We start from the raw sequence: 17491 nt of genomic DNA, 5'->3' as shown, positions 1-17491 counted from the left end.
ATGTAATGTAAATGCAAAATTGACTTTTCATGTATTTTTTGACATACATGAGATTTCCTCAAATAGATAATTGATGTCATCAAATAAATACCTCTACAGTTATATTTCATGTTATCAATATGTGAGAAATGTCAATAAATATATGTTCGAAATCTTTAGTTATTGGTTTTATGATTCGCATGAATGACTTCGTTAAAATAAAGTCGACAAATACATAAAACAAACACAATAGAATAGAAACAAGTTCTTATATATTAGGTCAGAGGTCAAAATAAAACTTTGACTGTTATAAATTCAAAACTATTCAGATGCTGTATATCAAGCACTATCTGCAATATTAACCATATCCGTAATCCAGTATGATAACATATAGGCTACACTATTATAAAAATTGGTTTTATTCATAATGTCTACTTCTATGTCTTGTGCTTTTGTTTTCCCTTGCTTTTATTTTGAAGCTTACGGTTTGTATTTCTAGTGTCTGCGGTTTTTCTGAAGTCAAAGATAAAAGTGTTTCTACCTCAGCTGGATCTGTTAAACATCAGACGTTTACTTTGTTTACATGCGTGTGGTTTACTTACCTGCCGTAGCGAGCAGCCAATCAGCTCTATGAAAACACGTGACGTCGGTGCAACGGGCATGAACTAAGCGCGTGTACAACCACATCGGATAAACCGCAGAGGGGCGGAGCTGGAGCTGGTCAGAAACGTATGTCTGTCTCCACCCGCCGGCGCTGTCCCCGATGAATGAAACAAGCGCAGCGGCGAATTTAAACGCTTCACCTCGTCAGCCAATCAGCGCCTCGCTCGTACTCTCTCGCCGTGATTCTGTCCAATCAGCGTCGCCGTCTTCTTTGTTGTTGGTGATGACATGAGAATATTGTTGTTGCTGCTGCGGCGGAGACTCAGCAGCGGTGGGAGCAGCGCCGACCGACCGACCGACCGGACGGAGACAGGCAGCAGGCAGCAGGCTGGGTCTGAAAGGTTCACGGGACTCAGTCGATCCGAGGCCACATTTCACTTCTTTTTTCTTTCTTTTTGTTTTCGACTTCAAAGCAAAAGTGAACACAGGCGCAGCATGTCGGTGAATATGGACGAACTCAGGCACCAGGTGATGATCAACCAGTTTGTTTTGACGGCCGGTTGCGCCGCGGATCAGGCGAAGCAGCTCCTCCAGGCGGCCCACTGGCAGTTCGAGGTGAGTCAGTCCGGGACGCTGGGTGTCTTATCCCGGCTACAGTTCACGTCTTTACCCCCTGGGTGGTCGTCAAACTGTCTGCGTGTGAGCCGAAGGGGGATTAAACGGTTGTTGTTACTGTTAACCGCTTTTTAACGTGCTTCCTCGCGACCATGCGCTCGTGCTGCAGCTAACGTTAGCTTAGCACTGACTGAGGACGTGGTGCTGCTGCTGCTGCTGCTGCTGCTGCTCGCCGCCGCGGCCGGTTTTTGTTTACATCCTCCACAGGAATCCACTGTGTCATCGCTCGGCTCGTTGTACGGAGCCAAGCCGAGCTACAGGGTGGATAACCCGGCTCGGCTCGGCTCGGCTTGGCCCGGAGCTCGCCCTAAAGTCTGTGTTTTCCAGTGTCATCGTCGAAAACAAACAGCTCCGTCTGTGATGCGGTGGTGTTTAGTCTAATTTAGTTGTTGTTTTAGGTGGCTGCATTGTTCATATTGTATCACATAGACTACAGTAGAAGGTTTTGTTGTAGCGGCTGTACTGAAATATTAATGTGGGTTTATCTGAGTATCACACTGACTGACTACACTGCTGCTGTGATGCCATCTTAGATAGATAGATAGATAGATAGATAGATAGATAGATAGATAGATAGATAGATAGATAGATAGATAGATAGATGAATTTATTTGTCCTTTACAGGGAAATTTGTTTTCACCATTTCGTAGGCTACAAACGGCCTCGAGAAGTGCAGACAAGTCAGGGAAAAGGACCACAGGCAAGGCAAGGCAATTTTATTTGTATAGCCCGTTTTTACAAACAGTTTGTCTCAAAAGGCTTTACATGGCATCACAACAACAACATCCTCTGCCCTTAGACCCTCACATCGATCGAGGAAAAACTCCGTGGAAAACCCTTTTAACAGGGAAAAACTGGAGAAACCTCAGGGTAAGCAACAGAGGAGTGTGTCCTTAAACCATATTACATTCATTTACACGATACATTCCCACATTTCATACAACCACGAATACATAAAAACATAAAACACACCACACCCTGCCTATAGTTTCCCACATTTACATGTACATTCCCCATGATTATGTTCTTTTCATGGTCTTATTTAGTTCTATTATGGCAGGTGGGATGAAGTTTTTATTGAATTTTATTTTCTTCCAGGCCAGCGTTCTGGGTTGGGTGGGTGACTGGGGTCAAGTGCTATGGAGTGTGCTCTGCTGTGACGTTGAGGTCTGAGAAGTTGGGGGTTGGGGAGTCCAACAATCTTGTTGGCCCGGCCCGGCCTGTCTGATAATATGTTCCCATTAAAAACCCGCATCCATCACCCCCAGGTTGTAAACTACAGGTCTGATCAACACAGCAGGTGAAGTCGGAGCCTCCCTGCTGCTCTCACACAATCACATTATCACACTTCCTGTTGTCTCGAGCCCCCATGAACCACCACCACCTTCTTCTTCTCCTTCTGCAGATTAATAACGTGCTGTAAACCGTGAGCCTCGGTGTTAGTTTTGTTTTTACAGCAGGAGACGCAGGTCTGAGTCAGCGGGCTGAGAGCTAAGTGGTCTGACATTGATCCTTCAGTTATATATAGACTGATTAAGATGCATTATCCCTCCAGCTGTTCCCATACGCAGCCTCTCTGCGCTGTGAACTGATATATTTAAAGCTGTAAGGAAGCAAGGGTCTGTAAACCTCATGTCCCTGTGTAGCACTCCCCTGTGTTGGACATATTTCATTATTTCTAACATTATTATTTTGGATTAAAACTTAGCATCGAGTCAGTGTCTGTCAGATCAACCAACAGCCCGAACCATTGGCTCAGTCCATCAACAGGAAGTCATTGAGAAATAGTTTTTTTTTTCTGACATTATGGTGAAACACAACAAACACTTTATGACTCCACCTAGGTTGTGCTTTGAACATTTCAAACACTGAACTATTTCTCCTTGAATTGAAAGGTAGTGACAGAAACAATCACTGGTTCGAGCCCTAAAAAATGGCCGCCCGGTGAGCGTGTGCGTGGACAGGTCATCGACGGAAACCAAGTCCAGACCTGTGATGTTCCTCGGGCCTGTTGAGCAGCTGACAGACACCTGAAGGACCTCTGACATCAAGCCCTGAGCCTCCAGATGGTTTAACTCCGACCACACCTCCGTCTGTTCTAATGACCGATCTGTTGAGGCCGTGTGGTCAGAGCCGGGCTGCAGCCGGGGGCCAGGTGGTTCAGCAGGGGAGGGGGGGGGGGGAGGAGGAGGCTCAGCTGCTCTGTCGAGGTCACCGGGTTATGGTTAGAGCGATTAATCGGTAGGGATGGGAATCTTTTACTATCTCACGATTAGATTCGATTCTGATTCTTGGGGCTACGATTCAATTCAAAATCGATTTTCGATTCAAAACGATTTGATTCCTAATGATTCCTGCTTCAGTCTATCGGTGTGCAAAGGATACTCATAATCTACTCCAGTCTGCTTTACAAGACAGAATGACTGAAGTGTCTTTTTCACATTTATTGAGTTTTAAACATTTATCCATGCTTAGATGGAACTGTTGAAACTGTTGCATAAAAGCAATATCACATATTGCTTAAGTAACAAAATTAAAGGTGCCTCTTTATTAAAAAAAATAGTGCAGTTAAACATGCTGCCTTTTAAATTCTAAGGAAATGGAGACCGACAGCCAGCAGATTTGTTTCATTTTTTTATTTTTTAAAACGGATTTTGGGACATTTTATATCGATTCTGAATCGTATTAAATGAGAGTTGCGATTCTTATGTTAATCGTTTTTTTGGCACACCCCTACTAATCAGTGAGAATTAGCTTCTGTTCTTTGTAACAAAAAACTGATAGAGGAGTGTAAAGTGAGAACACGGCAGGTAACCGATTCCTTTGTTTGGAAACCGTTGTTGTTGTGTGGCTGCAGTGACTCACTCACCTGGATGTTACCTGGGCGCCGCCGCCGTCGCTGCTGCTGCTGCTGCTGCTGCTGCTGAGTCCTCAGAGACGGAGGAGGAAGCTCAGGCTGATGAAACTGGAGCAGCTCATTTACATCGACTCATCAGTGTGTTGCACAGGCCGTGAAGTCCCCTCAGGCAAATTTGGGTGATTTTGTTATTTTGCTGGATGAATACACTCGACCGGAGTTTCGCAAACGTTACGACAGAAATAATCAAGAGTGGGCGGAGCCAACAAATCACCGTTTTCACTCTGACTGTTATATAATTAGTTGAGTCGTCAACCGGTTAGTTTGTCATGAAGCAGCTGAACACTGATGTCATGGCTTTGGCTTTTTGACTGTTTTGTCTGAACAAAACAAAAAGTTTGAAGCTGCATTCACTTTGTATTTAGAGACAAAATTAGAAAAGAAAACTCAAAGTGATCAATCAATTACTAATCACCAGATTAATTAAAAAGTATTCAATCATTAGTAGCAGCCCCTGTGGGTTAGAAATCTCATTGAGAACCTGTTTCCTAGCAGAACAGTCCTCAGTTTTTTGTTCCCAACCCCCAAGACAGAAACCAGGAGAATCCACCAAAATAAAAGTTTCTCTTAGACATGAGGAAGAAGAATGAAACGATAGTGAGAGAAAGTGTAAAATTAAACGTGGAAACTGTGTGAATCAATGTGCAGCCCCCTCCTCTTCTTCCTCTTTCTCCTTTCACTTCCACATTTAACACTTGAAGACACTGTTTTCATAGGTTTTTTTTTATTGAGGCAACAAATGTTTATAGTCTGGAGAATATTTTCTTGATGAGTCAGTTTATTGTTCTGTTTGTTTTACGACACGTTAGACTGAAAAACAATGAATCACAGTGATGTCTCCAGATTGTCTTGTTTTTCAGGCCAAACTCATGAGTTCGTAATGAGATAAAATCAACAAACTCTCACGTCTGAGAGAATGAGAGAGAGAGAGAGAGAGAGAGAGAAGCTGGAAGCAGAAAACATTGATGTGTTTTTGTCATTTCCAAACCTGTGAAGTGACAAATGGTTTCAGCTGTGATCTGTATTTTGTGTTTGTCTCCTCTTGAGACTGTAGTAAACAGCCCATTGTTTCTGTCAGGGAGGTTGGAGGAAGGGAAGGAGGGAAGGAGAGGGGGGGGGGGCAGCAGCAGTGGCCTGATTCTCCTCGTGCTCTGATTCAGACTGTGAACCGAGGCCGAAGGCGTCTTCTGTCCTCGGCCGTCAGCCGGGGGTCTGTCAGCTCGCTGCTGCTGCTGCTGCTACTGCTGCTCCCAGATCTGTAAGGAAACACTGACGACGTCCTGGTCCTGTTTACTCCAGTTTTCTCTCCAGATGTGACGTCACGCAGCGAGAGGTCGCGGCCTGAAAACTCTTGATTCGATTACCCCCCTTCAAAATAACAGCGCGGAAGCTTCGTCACATGAGCTGGCATCAATAAACTCAGAAACTGGAGCTGTGAGTCACACACAGGTGATGATGCTCCGAGCTAACTCAGTTAACCAAGTCATGTCGGTAGCGTAGTGGCGTGTTGTGTTGTTTTCACCCAGATGAGGAGGTTTCAGCCTCCGTCTGACCTGACTCAGCACCAGCTGCTCGTCCTCCTCCGTCCGCTGCAGAGAGTCGAGGTCGATACACCTGGAGACGCTGCAGAAGCTGTTAAAAACAAAATGATGCAACTACAGTCACTCAGTCACTCAGTTCTGCTGTTGTAGAAGTCACATCCTCTCATTTTTATTTTCAGATCCAAACAATATGAAGTTTACTGTTTAAAGCTATAGTGCGTAACTTCTATCGCCCCCGAAAGGATTTCTGCGTTATTACAACGATACGGCCGACACCTCAATATGGCGTATGGCCCGGTGTAACCTGCCCCTCCCCTCCCCCACCGCTACCGCTTGTCACTCTCTTCCCTTCTGTTTCTTTTCAGTAGGATCCACTTCTGAACCTCTTGGTCGCTTCTTCGGGTTCTCCGCCGTGTTGCTTCTAGCAGCGCTCTCCCCCCCCCCTCCCTTCTCGTTGTCTGGTAAAACCGAGTAGAACACGTTATTTCCTGTGCACCAGCGCGGGAATGTCGCCCAAGACACCAAATGCAAAAAGAACAAATACTGAAAAATATCGCGAGGTGTTAGAGGAGCTGAACGGATTCATCGGTGTTGTATCATCTCCTCTTGTAGTGGCTTGGGTGAAACGGATATTTACAGACACGTAGAAGTTACACACTATAGCTTTAAGTTGTCTCATTTGTTTATTCGGTAGCGACAACAACAGTTCAAACCAATGTCAGCAAGTCAACAAGCTACAAATAGTCAAACAACAACAACAACGACAACAACGTACAATAGACACAATTAGCTGGAGATGGATACAGGTCTGTTTTGTTTTGTTTTGTTTTGCCTTTAGCAGCACTTGACCTTTATTTTGAAGGAATTTATATCTGAGGTTAATTTGATTTGAGTTGATGTGATTCTTCGTTGCCTTTGTGAAGCCGATTGTCCGAATTTAGATCAAGTTGTGTTTTAATCTGCTGCTGTCGTTGATGTTGTTACTGTGTCACCTGAGGAGATTTGAGCTGGAGAGGCACAGATGGATATCAGGTACTGAAGCGGTTGTGGTTTGAGTTTCTGTAAGTGAGCTCAGTGATAAACTACAGTGTTATCACACACACACACACACACACACACACACACACACACACACACACGATAACATATTGCTCAGTTCATGTTTCTGCTGTGAGGAGAAACTACCAGGAACATTTTGTAATCTGTGTTTTCTTCTGAATGTGTCACCAACACGGAGGAAACTACAAACAGTTTGTCAATAGAAGCGTTGGTCACATGACACGAAGCATCTGAACTCTTGAAGGACGGACGCTGAGCTGTCGGTGACTCTGAGTCTGTTGTGAGTCTGTGTGTGTGTGTGTGTGTGTGTGTGTGCAGCAGGAAGTGAGCGCTGACATCAATGAGTGACGCTCCCTCAGACCTGCAGAATAAACAGCGAGCAGACAAAGAACGGCGTGCACTCGGTGGCTCCTTACACAATAGCTGCAAAGCACTTTCACGCTTTTGATATGTGTGTCACGTTGTACGGCAACACATTCCTGCACTGCCGCTGCTGTTGTCAAACAACCAGACCGTGTGGGGGAGGGACGGGGGGAGGGACGGAGGGAGGGACGGAGGGAGGGAGGGGGAGGGAAACCACTGCATTCATTGAAGCGCTGGCAGGACAAGAGGCCTCTGAAGTGAAATGGAGGCTACGCTGAGCAGTAAAACGAGCTCACACTCCCCGTCTGAGACTCTCTGTCGTGTGAAAACATGTTGTGGTGGAGTTCACACTATGTTTTGTTTTTGTTTTGTGTTTGTTATACCCCAGCAGACTTTATTGAAACTTGTGTGTTTATGAACTCAACAGTAGGACTGGACCATAAAAGGAAAATCTTGCGAAATATTCAAGTGTTTATGTGTAGAGCTCAAACACACACAGTTACTGATTGATTAGTTATTGTCAGAGTGAGATCTATTGATTTTATAGAATATCTTTCATTTGGTTTCTGCTGTCAGTCAAACAAAACTTTCTTTTTCCCACCAGATGATTAATCAAAACAAAACAGAAAATCCAAGGTTAAAACATCACAAAGACTAAAATAATCATTATAGCAATAAGATAAAGACCAGTGTTAGGGCAATAATAATTAACTTTTATTGCTGACAGGATGCAGAAAAAACCCACACTTATTGTGAAAAGTCTGTCTTGAACAAGCCCAAACTCAAAGTGAACCAGGATTAATTTGAGATTCAAACAACTATAGATGAAGGTTTTTACTGATTGATTAGTTATTGTCAGAGTGAGATCTGTTGATTTTATAGAATATCTTTAGTTTGGTTTCTGCTGTCAGTCGAACGAAACTTTATTTTCCCACCAGATGATTAATCAAAACAAAACAAAAAATCCAAGGTTAAAACAGTCGTTGGCTGCAGCCTGATAACAAAGACTAAAATAATCATTATAGCAAAGACCAGTGTCGGGGCAATAATAATTAACTTTTATTGCTGACAGCATACAGAAAAAAACTGCTTATTGTGAAAAGTCTGACTTGAATGAGCCCAAACTCAAACTGAACCAGGATTAATTTGATTTTCAAACAACAATAGATGAAGTTTCTGTTTGTGTTTTTAGCTACAGACGAGAATCCTTCAACAAAAACTGTGATCATTGATCATACAGAGTTGTTTACTGAGCCTGTTTCAGCTGCTTCGGGTTGATTGTTATTATAAAAACACAGATCCTGAGTCAGTCGGTGAATCACAGCGAGCTCCGTTTCTCTGGAAGTCTCTGCTCCTGTTGGGAGGAAGCAGCAGCTCCCGCTGTGTTTAGGCTGCTCTGTTATCGTCCTGTCGTGTCTCGCAGGTCATGGAGTGTGTTTTTGTTCACGCTGCCGTTGGCTGCGCTCAAAACAAAGAGGAACAAAACAAGGAGCCAACTCATTTCCTTGTTTGCGCAGGGAGGCGGTCATGAGACCTGCTGTTTACATTTTTATGGTGTTTTCTGATTCTCCGTCTCCTCCTCGACCTCCAGCTCCAGGCTCTGTGCTTCAGGACGGTTGTTTTTCATCATTATTGGTTATTGATTAATCTGTTTTCACCTTGTCATAGTAGTTAATGAAGATTGTCACAGGTTCTGTCAGGAGTAAAATGGTTTTCAGTTTATAGCAGCACATAACTGTTGTTTTTATTATGGAATAATTTAACGTTTATTATCATATACAAGGTGTTTCATATTATCAAAGCTGTTTGTATTGACATCATCTGGTCCTCATTGTACAACAACAAATAAAACATGGCTGCATCTCTTAAAATCTTACACATTAAGTGAATTACATTTTTTAATCTGCTCAGAAAACAATAAAAAACGTCCCATAATGGTCGAAGGTGACATTTACAAATCTCACCTGACAAACAGTCCCGACATTATTCATCATTTTGATTAGTTATTTATCATGATTTCTAACTGTCTCAGTCTTCTTTAATATTAAATAAACATCTTCAGGTTTTGACAGTTAACAGGCAAAACCAAGAATAAACATGAACTTATATACACATGAGACCAAACAACCAATAATAACAATATTTGTTAATTAGTTTTAATGTTGAATTAAAATGAGCTTCTCTCAGTTCAAAGACAGAAACTGGGCTCAGTTTGTAGCCGAGCTGAAGAAGAACAAACCCTGTTTCAGGTCCCAGTCTGGAGATAATAGTTTTAACCCTGAGACCACGTGACCAGACCCGTGTTAATGACCCGTAGGACGGTCCTGAGGGTGGGGGGAGGGGACAGGTCCTCGTCTGTGTGGTCACAGCAAAATAACACAAAACTTTGACTTCTTCACTCCGGCATGTCGTCAACTTTTAATTCAATTATATCAAACTTAAACAGCTCATAACACTCCTCCTCTCTCTCTCTCTCTTTGCAGACGGCCTTAAGCTCCTTTTTCCAGGAGGCGAACATCCCCAGTCACCACCACCAGATGGTAAGTGCATTTGGTTTCCCTCGACAGACAGAAATGAGACTGAGGCATGTGTGTGGCTGAGCGGAGGCTGATCCTCTGGTGCTGGACGCGGGGACGGATGCACCCACTGACCCGCCGGACCGAACCACAGACGCTCAGTCAGTCAGTCAGACACCAGCCGGCGCTCAGCGATGAGCATGTGGGATCGGTCCTGTTAAAAAAAAAACAAAAAAACGTTTCATCCTCCAGGTCCAATAAAAAATTGACACACACACACGCACAAAAAAAAAAGTCAAACCCAAAGTTGTGATGGTCGAGCTGCTGCGGACGTGGCTGATCCCAGAGCAGTGGTCTGTGTTTACATCACAGAAACCACCCGTCAGTCGTCATGTCTGAGTCTGACACTGTTTCTGAGTGTCGTTAAAGCTCCTGCAGGTGAGAGAGCGGAGCAACGTGAAGCAGAGTGGGTTGTAAAGGTTTGGTTAATGTGAACAGTTCAGCAGGTGGAAGATGAAATGATCTCCAAAAGGCAAAAAGTTACAAATGACACCTCAGTTTACATTTTTAGACCCAGAGGAGTTTGCTTTTGGTTATAAAAGAGTCTCATATTAATATGGATGAATCTACGTTACCCACTTGTTAATGGGTCCATTTTCAATAAATATATCATTTTGTCTTTATAGTTATTTTGATATTATTATTTAGTGGTCGACTCGCCCAGCTTTTCCTAGTTTCGGTTTCCCGGTCGCTGCCCGGCGGGTCATGGGAATAACGCCGCCGCATCGCTAGTTGGCATCGTTTATGGTCGGAACTACGACGGTATCTGATCGTCTTCCAACCTCCGACTTTCATTCTTGATTAATGAAAACATTCTTGGCGAATGACATTCGCTTTCGTCCGTCTTGTGCCAGTCCAAGAATTTCACCGTGTGCGCGGAGGCTCATGGGAAATGTAGTGTGAAAACACTTTGCTTTCCGAAACTCCTCGTAGTCCCTTTAAACAATATATATTTTAGTTTTCATCTTTTACATTTTCAAAATGACAGAAAATGAATCAGTGTGTAAATAGTAAATATCTTGTCTGATACCTTGGTCAAAGTTATCTGAGAGCTCAAGTCTCCTGGGTTACTCATTCTTCTGCAGGCTGCTGCTTTGTTTCCCCTTTGTAGAAAACTAAAATAATACTCTGATATTGCTTAAGATATTGCAAAAGACTGTTTCATGTTTAACTTTTTTTGCCTTTTGGAGTTCATTTCATCATCTACTTGCTGAACTGTTCACAGATCCTTCAGATGCTGCACCCCTGGTCAGAATTTCTCAGTCAGGACAGAGTTATTGTTGTGATATTTTACCGCTCAGATTCCGACTCCTGCAGATAAAACCTGAGTCTGATCTTTGAGCCTTTTGGACGCAGGAAACTGTTCACACTCATCTGGACTGAGGCCACGGCTCAGGGTGTGTCTGCATGTGATTACAGTCCGATTAAGAAAGCGCCTCTGTTGTGATGAAGGGTGTGTGTGTATGTGTGTGTGTGTGTGTGTGTGTGCAGTCAAAATAAGTGCAGCCCTGCGCTGTAACACAGTAATCAGTGTGTGAGCTGTAGAGCTTCCACCCGACAAAGCTCAGTGGAGATGAATGAAATGATGATTGTGCGACGGTGCAGACGACGTGCGTCAGCGCGCACAGAGACGAGTCTGTGTCCTCGGCCTCGCTGCGCCTTATGTAATCACACACGACGGCGGAGAAACCGTCTCCGTGCTGCTGCTGCTGCAACCTGAGGTTTGTGTGAGGAGCGACAGGCCAACATCTGTAGCAGCCATGTTTTGTTTTCAGTCTGAAGAGTTCCTCCCTCCTCCTCCTCCTCCTTCTCCTCCCTCTGCTCTTGTTTTGGTGTACGTGCTTCTCTGTTGCTCTGGGAGGAGTGTTTTGTAGCTCAAGGGAGTGAGGAAGTGTGTGTTTATGTGTGTGTGTGTGTGTGTGTGAGAGGCAGCGGCGGCGGCAGCCTGGGTTTGTTATTATTTTGGGTGCAGTGCAGTGACATCATCTGGCCTGAGGCTCTGAGGAGCTCAGGGTTGAACCAGGCTGCAGAGACCAAGCAGAGCAAGTGGCAGCTGTTTCCATTTCCAGCACAGACCTCCCCTACTCTTCCTCCTCCTCCTCCTCCTCCTCCTCCTCCTCGGGCCCTCGGGGGCCAACATGGAGGCATGTAGGGTCGGCTACTCGGCTTTGAGCAGAAAGAGCCCAGTGTTGAAGCGATAATGAGCCTCTCATCAAAGATTAACTCCGCGCTGAGAACAGGTTTCTCACTGCAAAAAGAAAACCTGCTCTTATTATGAAAGTCTGGTTTGAATCATAGATATATACACGACACATAGATGCCACATTCAGGCTTGTCAGGCACGTCAACACGGCCGCCATCTTGGATCGGGGTTTCTGACCATAGACATACAGTATATACGTCTGACAAGCAGTCAGACCCGGTCAGACCCTTGTACACAAACAAATTTCAGTGTATGTATGCATGTGGCTGTGTGTCTGAGTATGGAAGTATATGTTTAATATATGAAAAAAACATTTTTTATTGTTTTATCATAAATATATGCCTGACATTTATAATAAACCAAATGGCTTGAAAATCGGTTGAATATTCAGTGAGTTATGGCGGTTGATAGACCTCTGCCTCTGTTGACTAATGCAGGAAGTAGACCCAAGATGGCGGCCGCGTTGACGTATCGTTCCAATGGACAGCAGCGTCAGAGGCGGCATCTATGTGTGTATAATGAGCTCAAACTCAAACTCAAACTGAACCGGGGTCAGTTTGAGCTCCTGCGATGATAAAGCCTCCAACATGGAGAGAGAAACAGGTGAAACCTCTGAACCTCGACGGAGTCGTTCCTGCAGCAGTTTGACATTAACACAGATCTGCCACTGTTTTGATGAATGACTGTTGTTGTGGTGACGCAGCCCGGATGCTATGAATGATGGGCGATGTTATCCACGACACGGTGCACACGGAGCTGTGACGCAGCTCTGACGCATCACAGCCGGACGCCCGAGGCCGGCGGCATAAATGTTAAGATTTCCCTTTAAAGCCTGAGTTAAGGTCACTTGAATAAATCCAGTTACATAAAAGACCCTCAAGTCTTCTAACACTTTATATTGGTCAAACTGCTGCACAAAACAAAACGTCTCAGTGAGTGAAGTTATGTTTGATTTGAGCAGCGTGAAGTTGAAACGCTGTGACGCTCAGAGTCAGCTCACTTCTTTAATATCACCAGCTTCCCTAAAGCGATAAAGTGTCATTATGAAATCCCAGCAAACAGTTCATTACAGTAAATGACTTCCCCTTTTTTCCCTAAAGGGATACTTCACCCAAAATCAATAATTCACCAATCATCTACTCACCGTCATGCCAAGGAAGGGTTTGGAGAATCAAAATTAACTTTTTCCAAACAACTTTTTCATGTGGCGGCTTCAGGACACTTGGGTCAGTACAGACGAGCAGTATGGAGGTATCTGGATGTTTCATAGTGTGTGTTTTGGACGATTCAAAAGTGAACTCTATCCACCACCATTATATGAAAATCTGTTGCCAGCCGGACCCCCCCTGGAACCCCTAAAGCGTTTTGATGACTCTGAAAGTTCTCCAAACCCTTCCTTGGCATGACGGTGAGTAGATGATTGGTGTATTATTGATTTTGGGTGAAGTATCCCTTTAACTAAAGAAACATTTCTCTGCAACACTCTTAAGTTTAGTTTCTCCTCAGCTGAGTGAGCGAAGTAGAAAACATGAGGAGTTTGTTTGTGCAGCCTCAAGGTCACGAGTCTGACCGGACCGGTTCTGTGGCATGAGGGTCATGTGTGTTGTAGGAATACTACTGTATACAGAGTGTGTTTGTGTGTGTGCGTGTGTGTGTGTTTGTGTAGTACACGCCGTCCCTCTGCTGTGGCGTCACAGAGTCTTGAGACGTGTTATTGTTCATAACGTACATACAGATCCGACCTGGACACCAGCGCTCCCCGGGGAGCCGAGCAGGAACAGGCCAGAGAGACACATGTTTACGTTTTATCCTCAGTACAATGAGTCAAATGTTAATGTGTGTGTGTGTGTGTGTGTGTGTGTGAGTGTGTAGGGTAAAGTGCAGCGAGAGCATGACAAACAGTCTGACGATGCAAACACAGGCGTTCACAAGTCGAACAGCTGAGATGTGAGGTTGAATTATAGTTGTTTTGGTCTCTGTGTGTGTGTGTGTGTATGCACATGCCAAAGTGTGTGTGTGAGCCTGAGAGCAACATTTCTTTTCTAAAAACATCGACCCCCCCTCCTCCCTCCAGCCTCCTGCTGCACAGCTGAGACGACCCCTCCTCTATTTCTGGCTGCTACCTGATCTGTGTGTGTGTGTGTGTGTGTGCGATCTGTGTGTGTATGTGTGTGTTTTCCCTTTGCTTTGGCTACCAGCACCACACCAGGTTTCAAATAAAGTTCTCACTGAGGATTCTTGGCCTTTAGCAGCAGGTCACATGACCACGGTGCAGCTGAACTGGGACTGCACTGTTTCCTATTAAACACACGCAGACACACACACACACACTAGTGTTGCTCACTGTGTTGGGGCGTCTCCGTCCTGCTCGGTGTGTGGACCTGTGGGTCGTCTGCTCCCTGAGTTTGTCCTTCAGGCGTGTAACAGAGTAGTGAGGCTCAGCCTGAGAGACTAAACTGAGGGCGTGAGCGTCTCCGTGTTACTGTATCACAGGGTATCCGCAGGGTCTTGAAAAGTATTAAAAGGTGATAAATCAATTTTGCGAAAATTAAGACCCTTAAAAAGTATTTTCACAACTTTATAAAGTCTTACATTTTGAAGGTATTTTTTCTGAAATAGCTGTCCAAGAGTTTGAGTCCTAAAAAACATTGTGAAAGTGTGTGAATTTATTCGTTTTATTAAAAAACAAAGATGAACCGTTCGTAAATTATCTCTGAGAGCAACCAGAGCGCACTCGGCGGAAATTCAGAGGCAAAAGTTCAACGCTCTGGCACTCCCAGTGCATATTATCCGAGTAGTGTAATGGCACTCGGATGCCGCCCAAGTCGAGCGAGTACTCGAGTACTCGGACAACCTTCCTGGAAACTAAATCTAACGAGCTGAGGCACATGTCATGAGAGTGAGAGTGGAGCAATGTTTTTTTGTTTTTTTGTTTTTTTTTTGATAAACTTTGCCTTTTGATTTTTTTTTTATCCCAGCCTATTTTGAATTCTGGTGTATCGTAGTGGTCAGTCTTAAACACAAACTAAAACTGTCACGTTAAAAGCGTCACTGATGTAAATTGTTACAGCTTTAAGTGGCGGTGAGGTATTAAAAAATATTGAGAAGGTCTTGAAAAAGTCTTAAAAAGGTATTAAAATTAACGTAAAGATTCCTGTATTTACCCTGCAACGCATTGATCCGTGTCTGTAGCTGTTGTTACAGTAGGGCACAGTTACAGTTACAGTAAATCCCTCCCCAGACGTGAGTAACACTGATCTGCAGCTGCTGCACTCAACAAACAAACAGTAAATACATAAAGAGCTTCAGTTCAGTCTGTGATGAATGAACAAGGTGTCAAACGTGTTCAGACTGCTCCTCCGTGCTGCTCCTTCACGGCTCGTCGTCTTTCTCCGATGCTCCTGGAAACCAAACCAGAGTAAAAGTGTGATTCATGTCTCCACCCACTCTGTTGGTGTCGGTGAGTCACAGGTGGAGCAGCAGCTTCAGCATGAAAAACCCTCGGCCGCAGCAGAACATGTGTTAGAAAACATCTGGTTCTGAGGAAGTCCACGACACAGGAAGTCTGTGTTCGTCTCGGCAGCAGCAGCAGCAGCAGCTGAGGCTCATGGGTGTTGTAGTTTATAGAGTCCAGGAGACTGATTCATTTATATAATCTAAACCAGTGATGTCAAACATACGGCCCGCGGGCTAAAACCGGCCCGCCAGAGGGTCCGATCCGGCCCACGGGATGAATTTGTTAGAAGAGGCAAAATATTGTTGATATTGCATGTTTTGCGGAGTCCTTTAGCTCAGTTGGTAGAGCAGGCGCCCCATATACATAGGCTACAGTCCTCGCTGCAGCCGGCCCAGTATCGAATCCCGACTCGGCCCTTCTGTCTGTCTCAACTGTACTATCAAATAAAGGCAAAAAGGCCAAAAATATACTTAAAAAATAAAAATAAATTGTATTTTTCAAGAAATCTGAAATTAATGAATGAATTTGTTTCGAACGAACGTGTCTAAAATGAAGAAAAATATTTAAAAAACAAAAAAATAAACACATAAGCATCATCACATCATAATATGCACATGGTTGAAAAAGGAGTAGGAAGAAGTATGCACAAAAATTCCCACCCCTTTCTACTCATGATGGTTTAAATTTCTTAATATATAAAATATATAAAATATCTACTACATAAATATCCATATCATCTTACAATATTGCATATTCATTTACATTTCATTTATACCTATTTATACCTTATGTTTGTGCTATTTCAGGCTGTTCATGACATGTTTTGTAAAAGGAGGATGTATTTGTGTATTTGCACAATACACAAAGGGAATATTATTCAGAGTTCTTGTTATTTAAAGGTTATTACGTCATTATTTCACTGGTCCGATCCACTTGGGATCAGATTGTTTCTGTTTGTGGCCCCTGGACTAAAATGAGTTCGACACCGCTAGATCTTAACTTGACCTTGTGACTCCTCCCACGTCTCCGCGGCGATGAACTGATGGTTTCTCTCTCCTCTTGTTTCCCCCTCCCACAGATGTGTACGCCCAGAAACACTCCGGCCACGCCCCCCAACTTCCCCGACGCCATCACCATGTTCTCCAAACTGCGGGCGACCGAGTGCAGCTCCGGCGCCGGCGGCGGCTCGTCGTCCCAGGTGTCCATGGCGTGCTCGCCGCCCGTCCCCTCCTCCACGTCGGGCTTCGGCTCCTTCTGGGCGTCCTCGCCGCCCAGCCACCAGCCGGCCTGGCTGCCGCCGTCGTCGCCCACCGGCCACCACCACATGCACCACCACCACTACCACATGCAACAGACGCCCATGATGTGGCCGCCCGTGTCCCAGCCCAGCGGCGCCCAGCAGCCGCCCGTCGTGTCGGCGCTGCACGGCCAGAGATGAGACTGTGTGAGGGGCGAGGGGGGGAGGGAGGGGGGAGGGGCTGGGCCGCAGGTTCACGTGTAGCCAAATGAATCTGTTTCTGGGGGCGAGGGCGGATTGGGAGGGGGGAGGGGGAAGGGGGTATGAGGAAAGAGAGGAGGAGCCCCGATGGAGAAAGACACTGCTGTTTTCCTTCTCTTGTTTTTCTACACTGAAGACGAGCAGCTTTTCCTCTGCGTCTTCGTCACGTCATCATCCAAGCCGAGGAAGAACCCGCAGGTCGCCGCCACCGACGACGACAACGCCGACGACAAAACTCGACGCCGGACTCTCTGAACCCTTAAAATTTTCCTTTCATCATCGATGCAACGAGGCCCCAGGAGCCGTGGGAGCACTTACCTACCGAGGACAGGAGCCATGAGATCTGCTGAAGCGCTGCGTGATTCTTCTCATTTTGTAGAAACTCTTTTCTTTTTTGTTTTACGTTTGTTTGTCCGTAGGGTTCAGAAATCACCAGACAGGACGTCGGCAATAACCAGCAGACATGTACAGTGTGTGTGTGTGTGTGTGTGTGTGTGTAGGTCGCGGGTGTGTATTCAGTTCACAGTGCGGAGGCGGACGGCTCCGGTCGACTTCACGTCTGAATCACAGAGTCAAGAAAACAGATGTTTTCTAACCATCAGGAACCAAAATATTCTGCA

The 17491-nt window shown here is 44.9% G+C and overlaps 1 protein-coding gene across 1 annotated transcript; it reads left to right on the top strand.

Annotated features, from left to right (window-relative positions):
- Positions 1-904: 904 nt before the first annotated feature.
- ubald2 (UBA-like domain containing 2) lies at positions 905-16845 on the top strand. Its single transcript, XM_085783513.1, has 3 exons — positions 905-1197; positions 9621-9677; positions 16452-16845. The coding sequence occupies exons 1-3, from the start codon at positions 1078-1080 to the stop codon at positions 16809-16811; spliced, it is 537 nt and encodes a 178-aa protein (XP_085639639.1). The 5' UTR covers positions 905-1077; the 3' UTR covers positions 16812-16845.
- The last annotated feature ends 646 nt before the right edge of the window (positions 16846-17491 follow it).

The sequence above is a fragment of the Trachurus japonicus genome, chromosome 8 (genome assembly GCF_045865225.1).
Source record: "Trachurus japonicus isolate A0001 chromosome 8, Traja_1.0".
Classification (NCBI taxonomy): Eukaryota; Metazoa; Chordata; class Actinopteri; order Carangiformes; family Carangidae; genus Trachurus; species Trachurus japonicus.
This window is presented reverse-complemented; position numbering and strand designations above follow the sequence as displayed.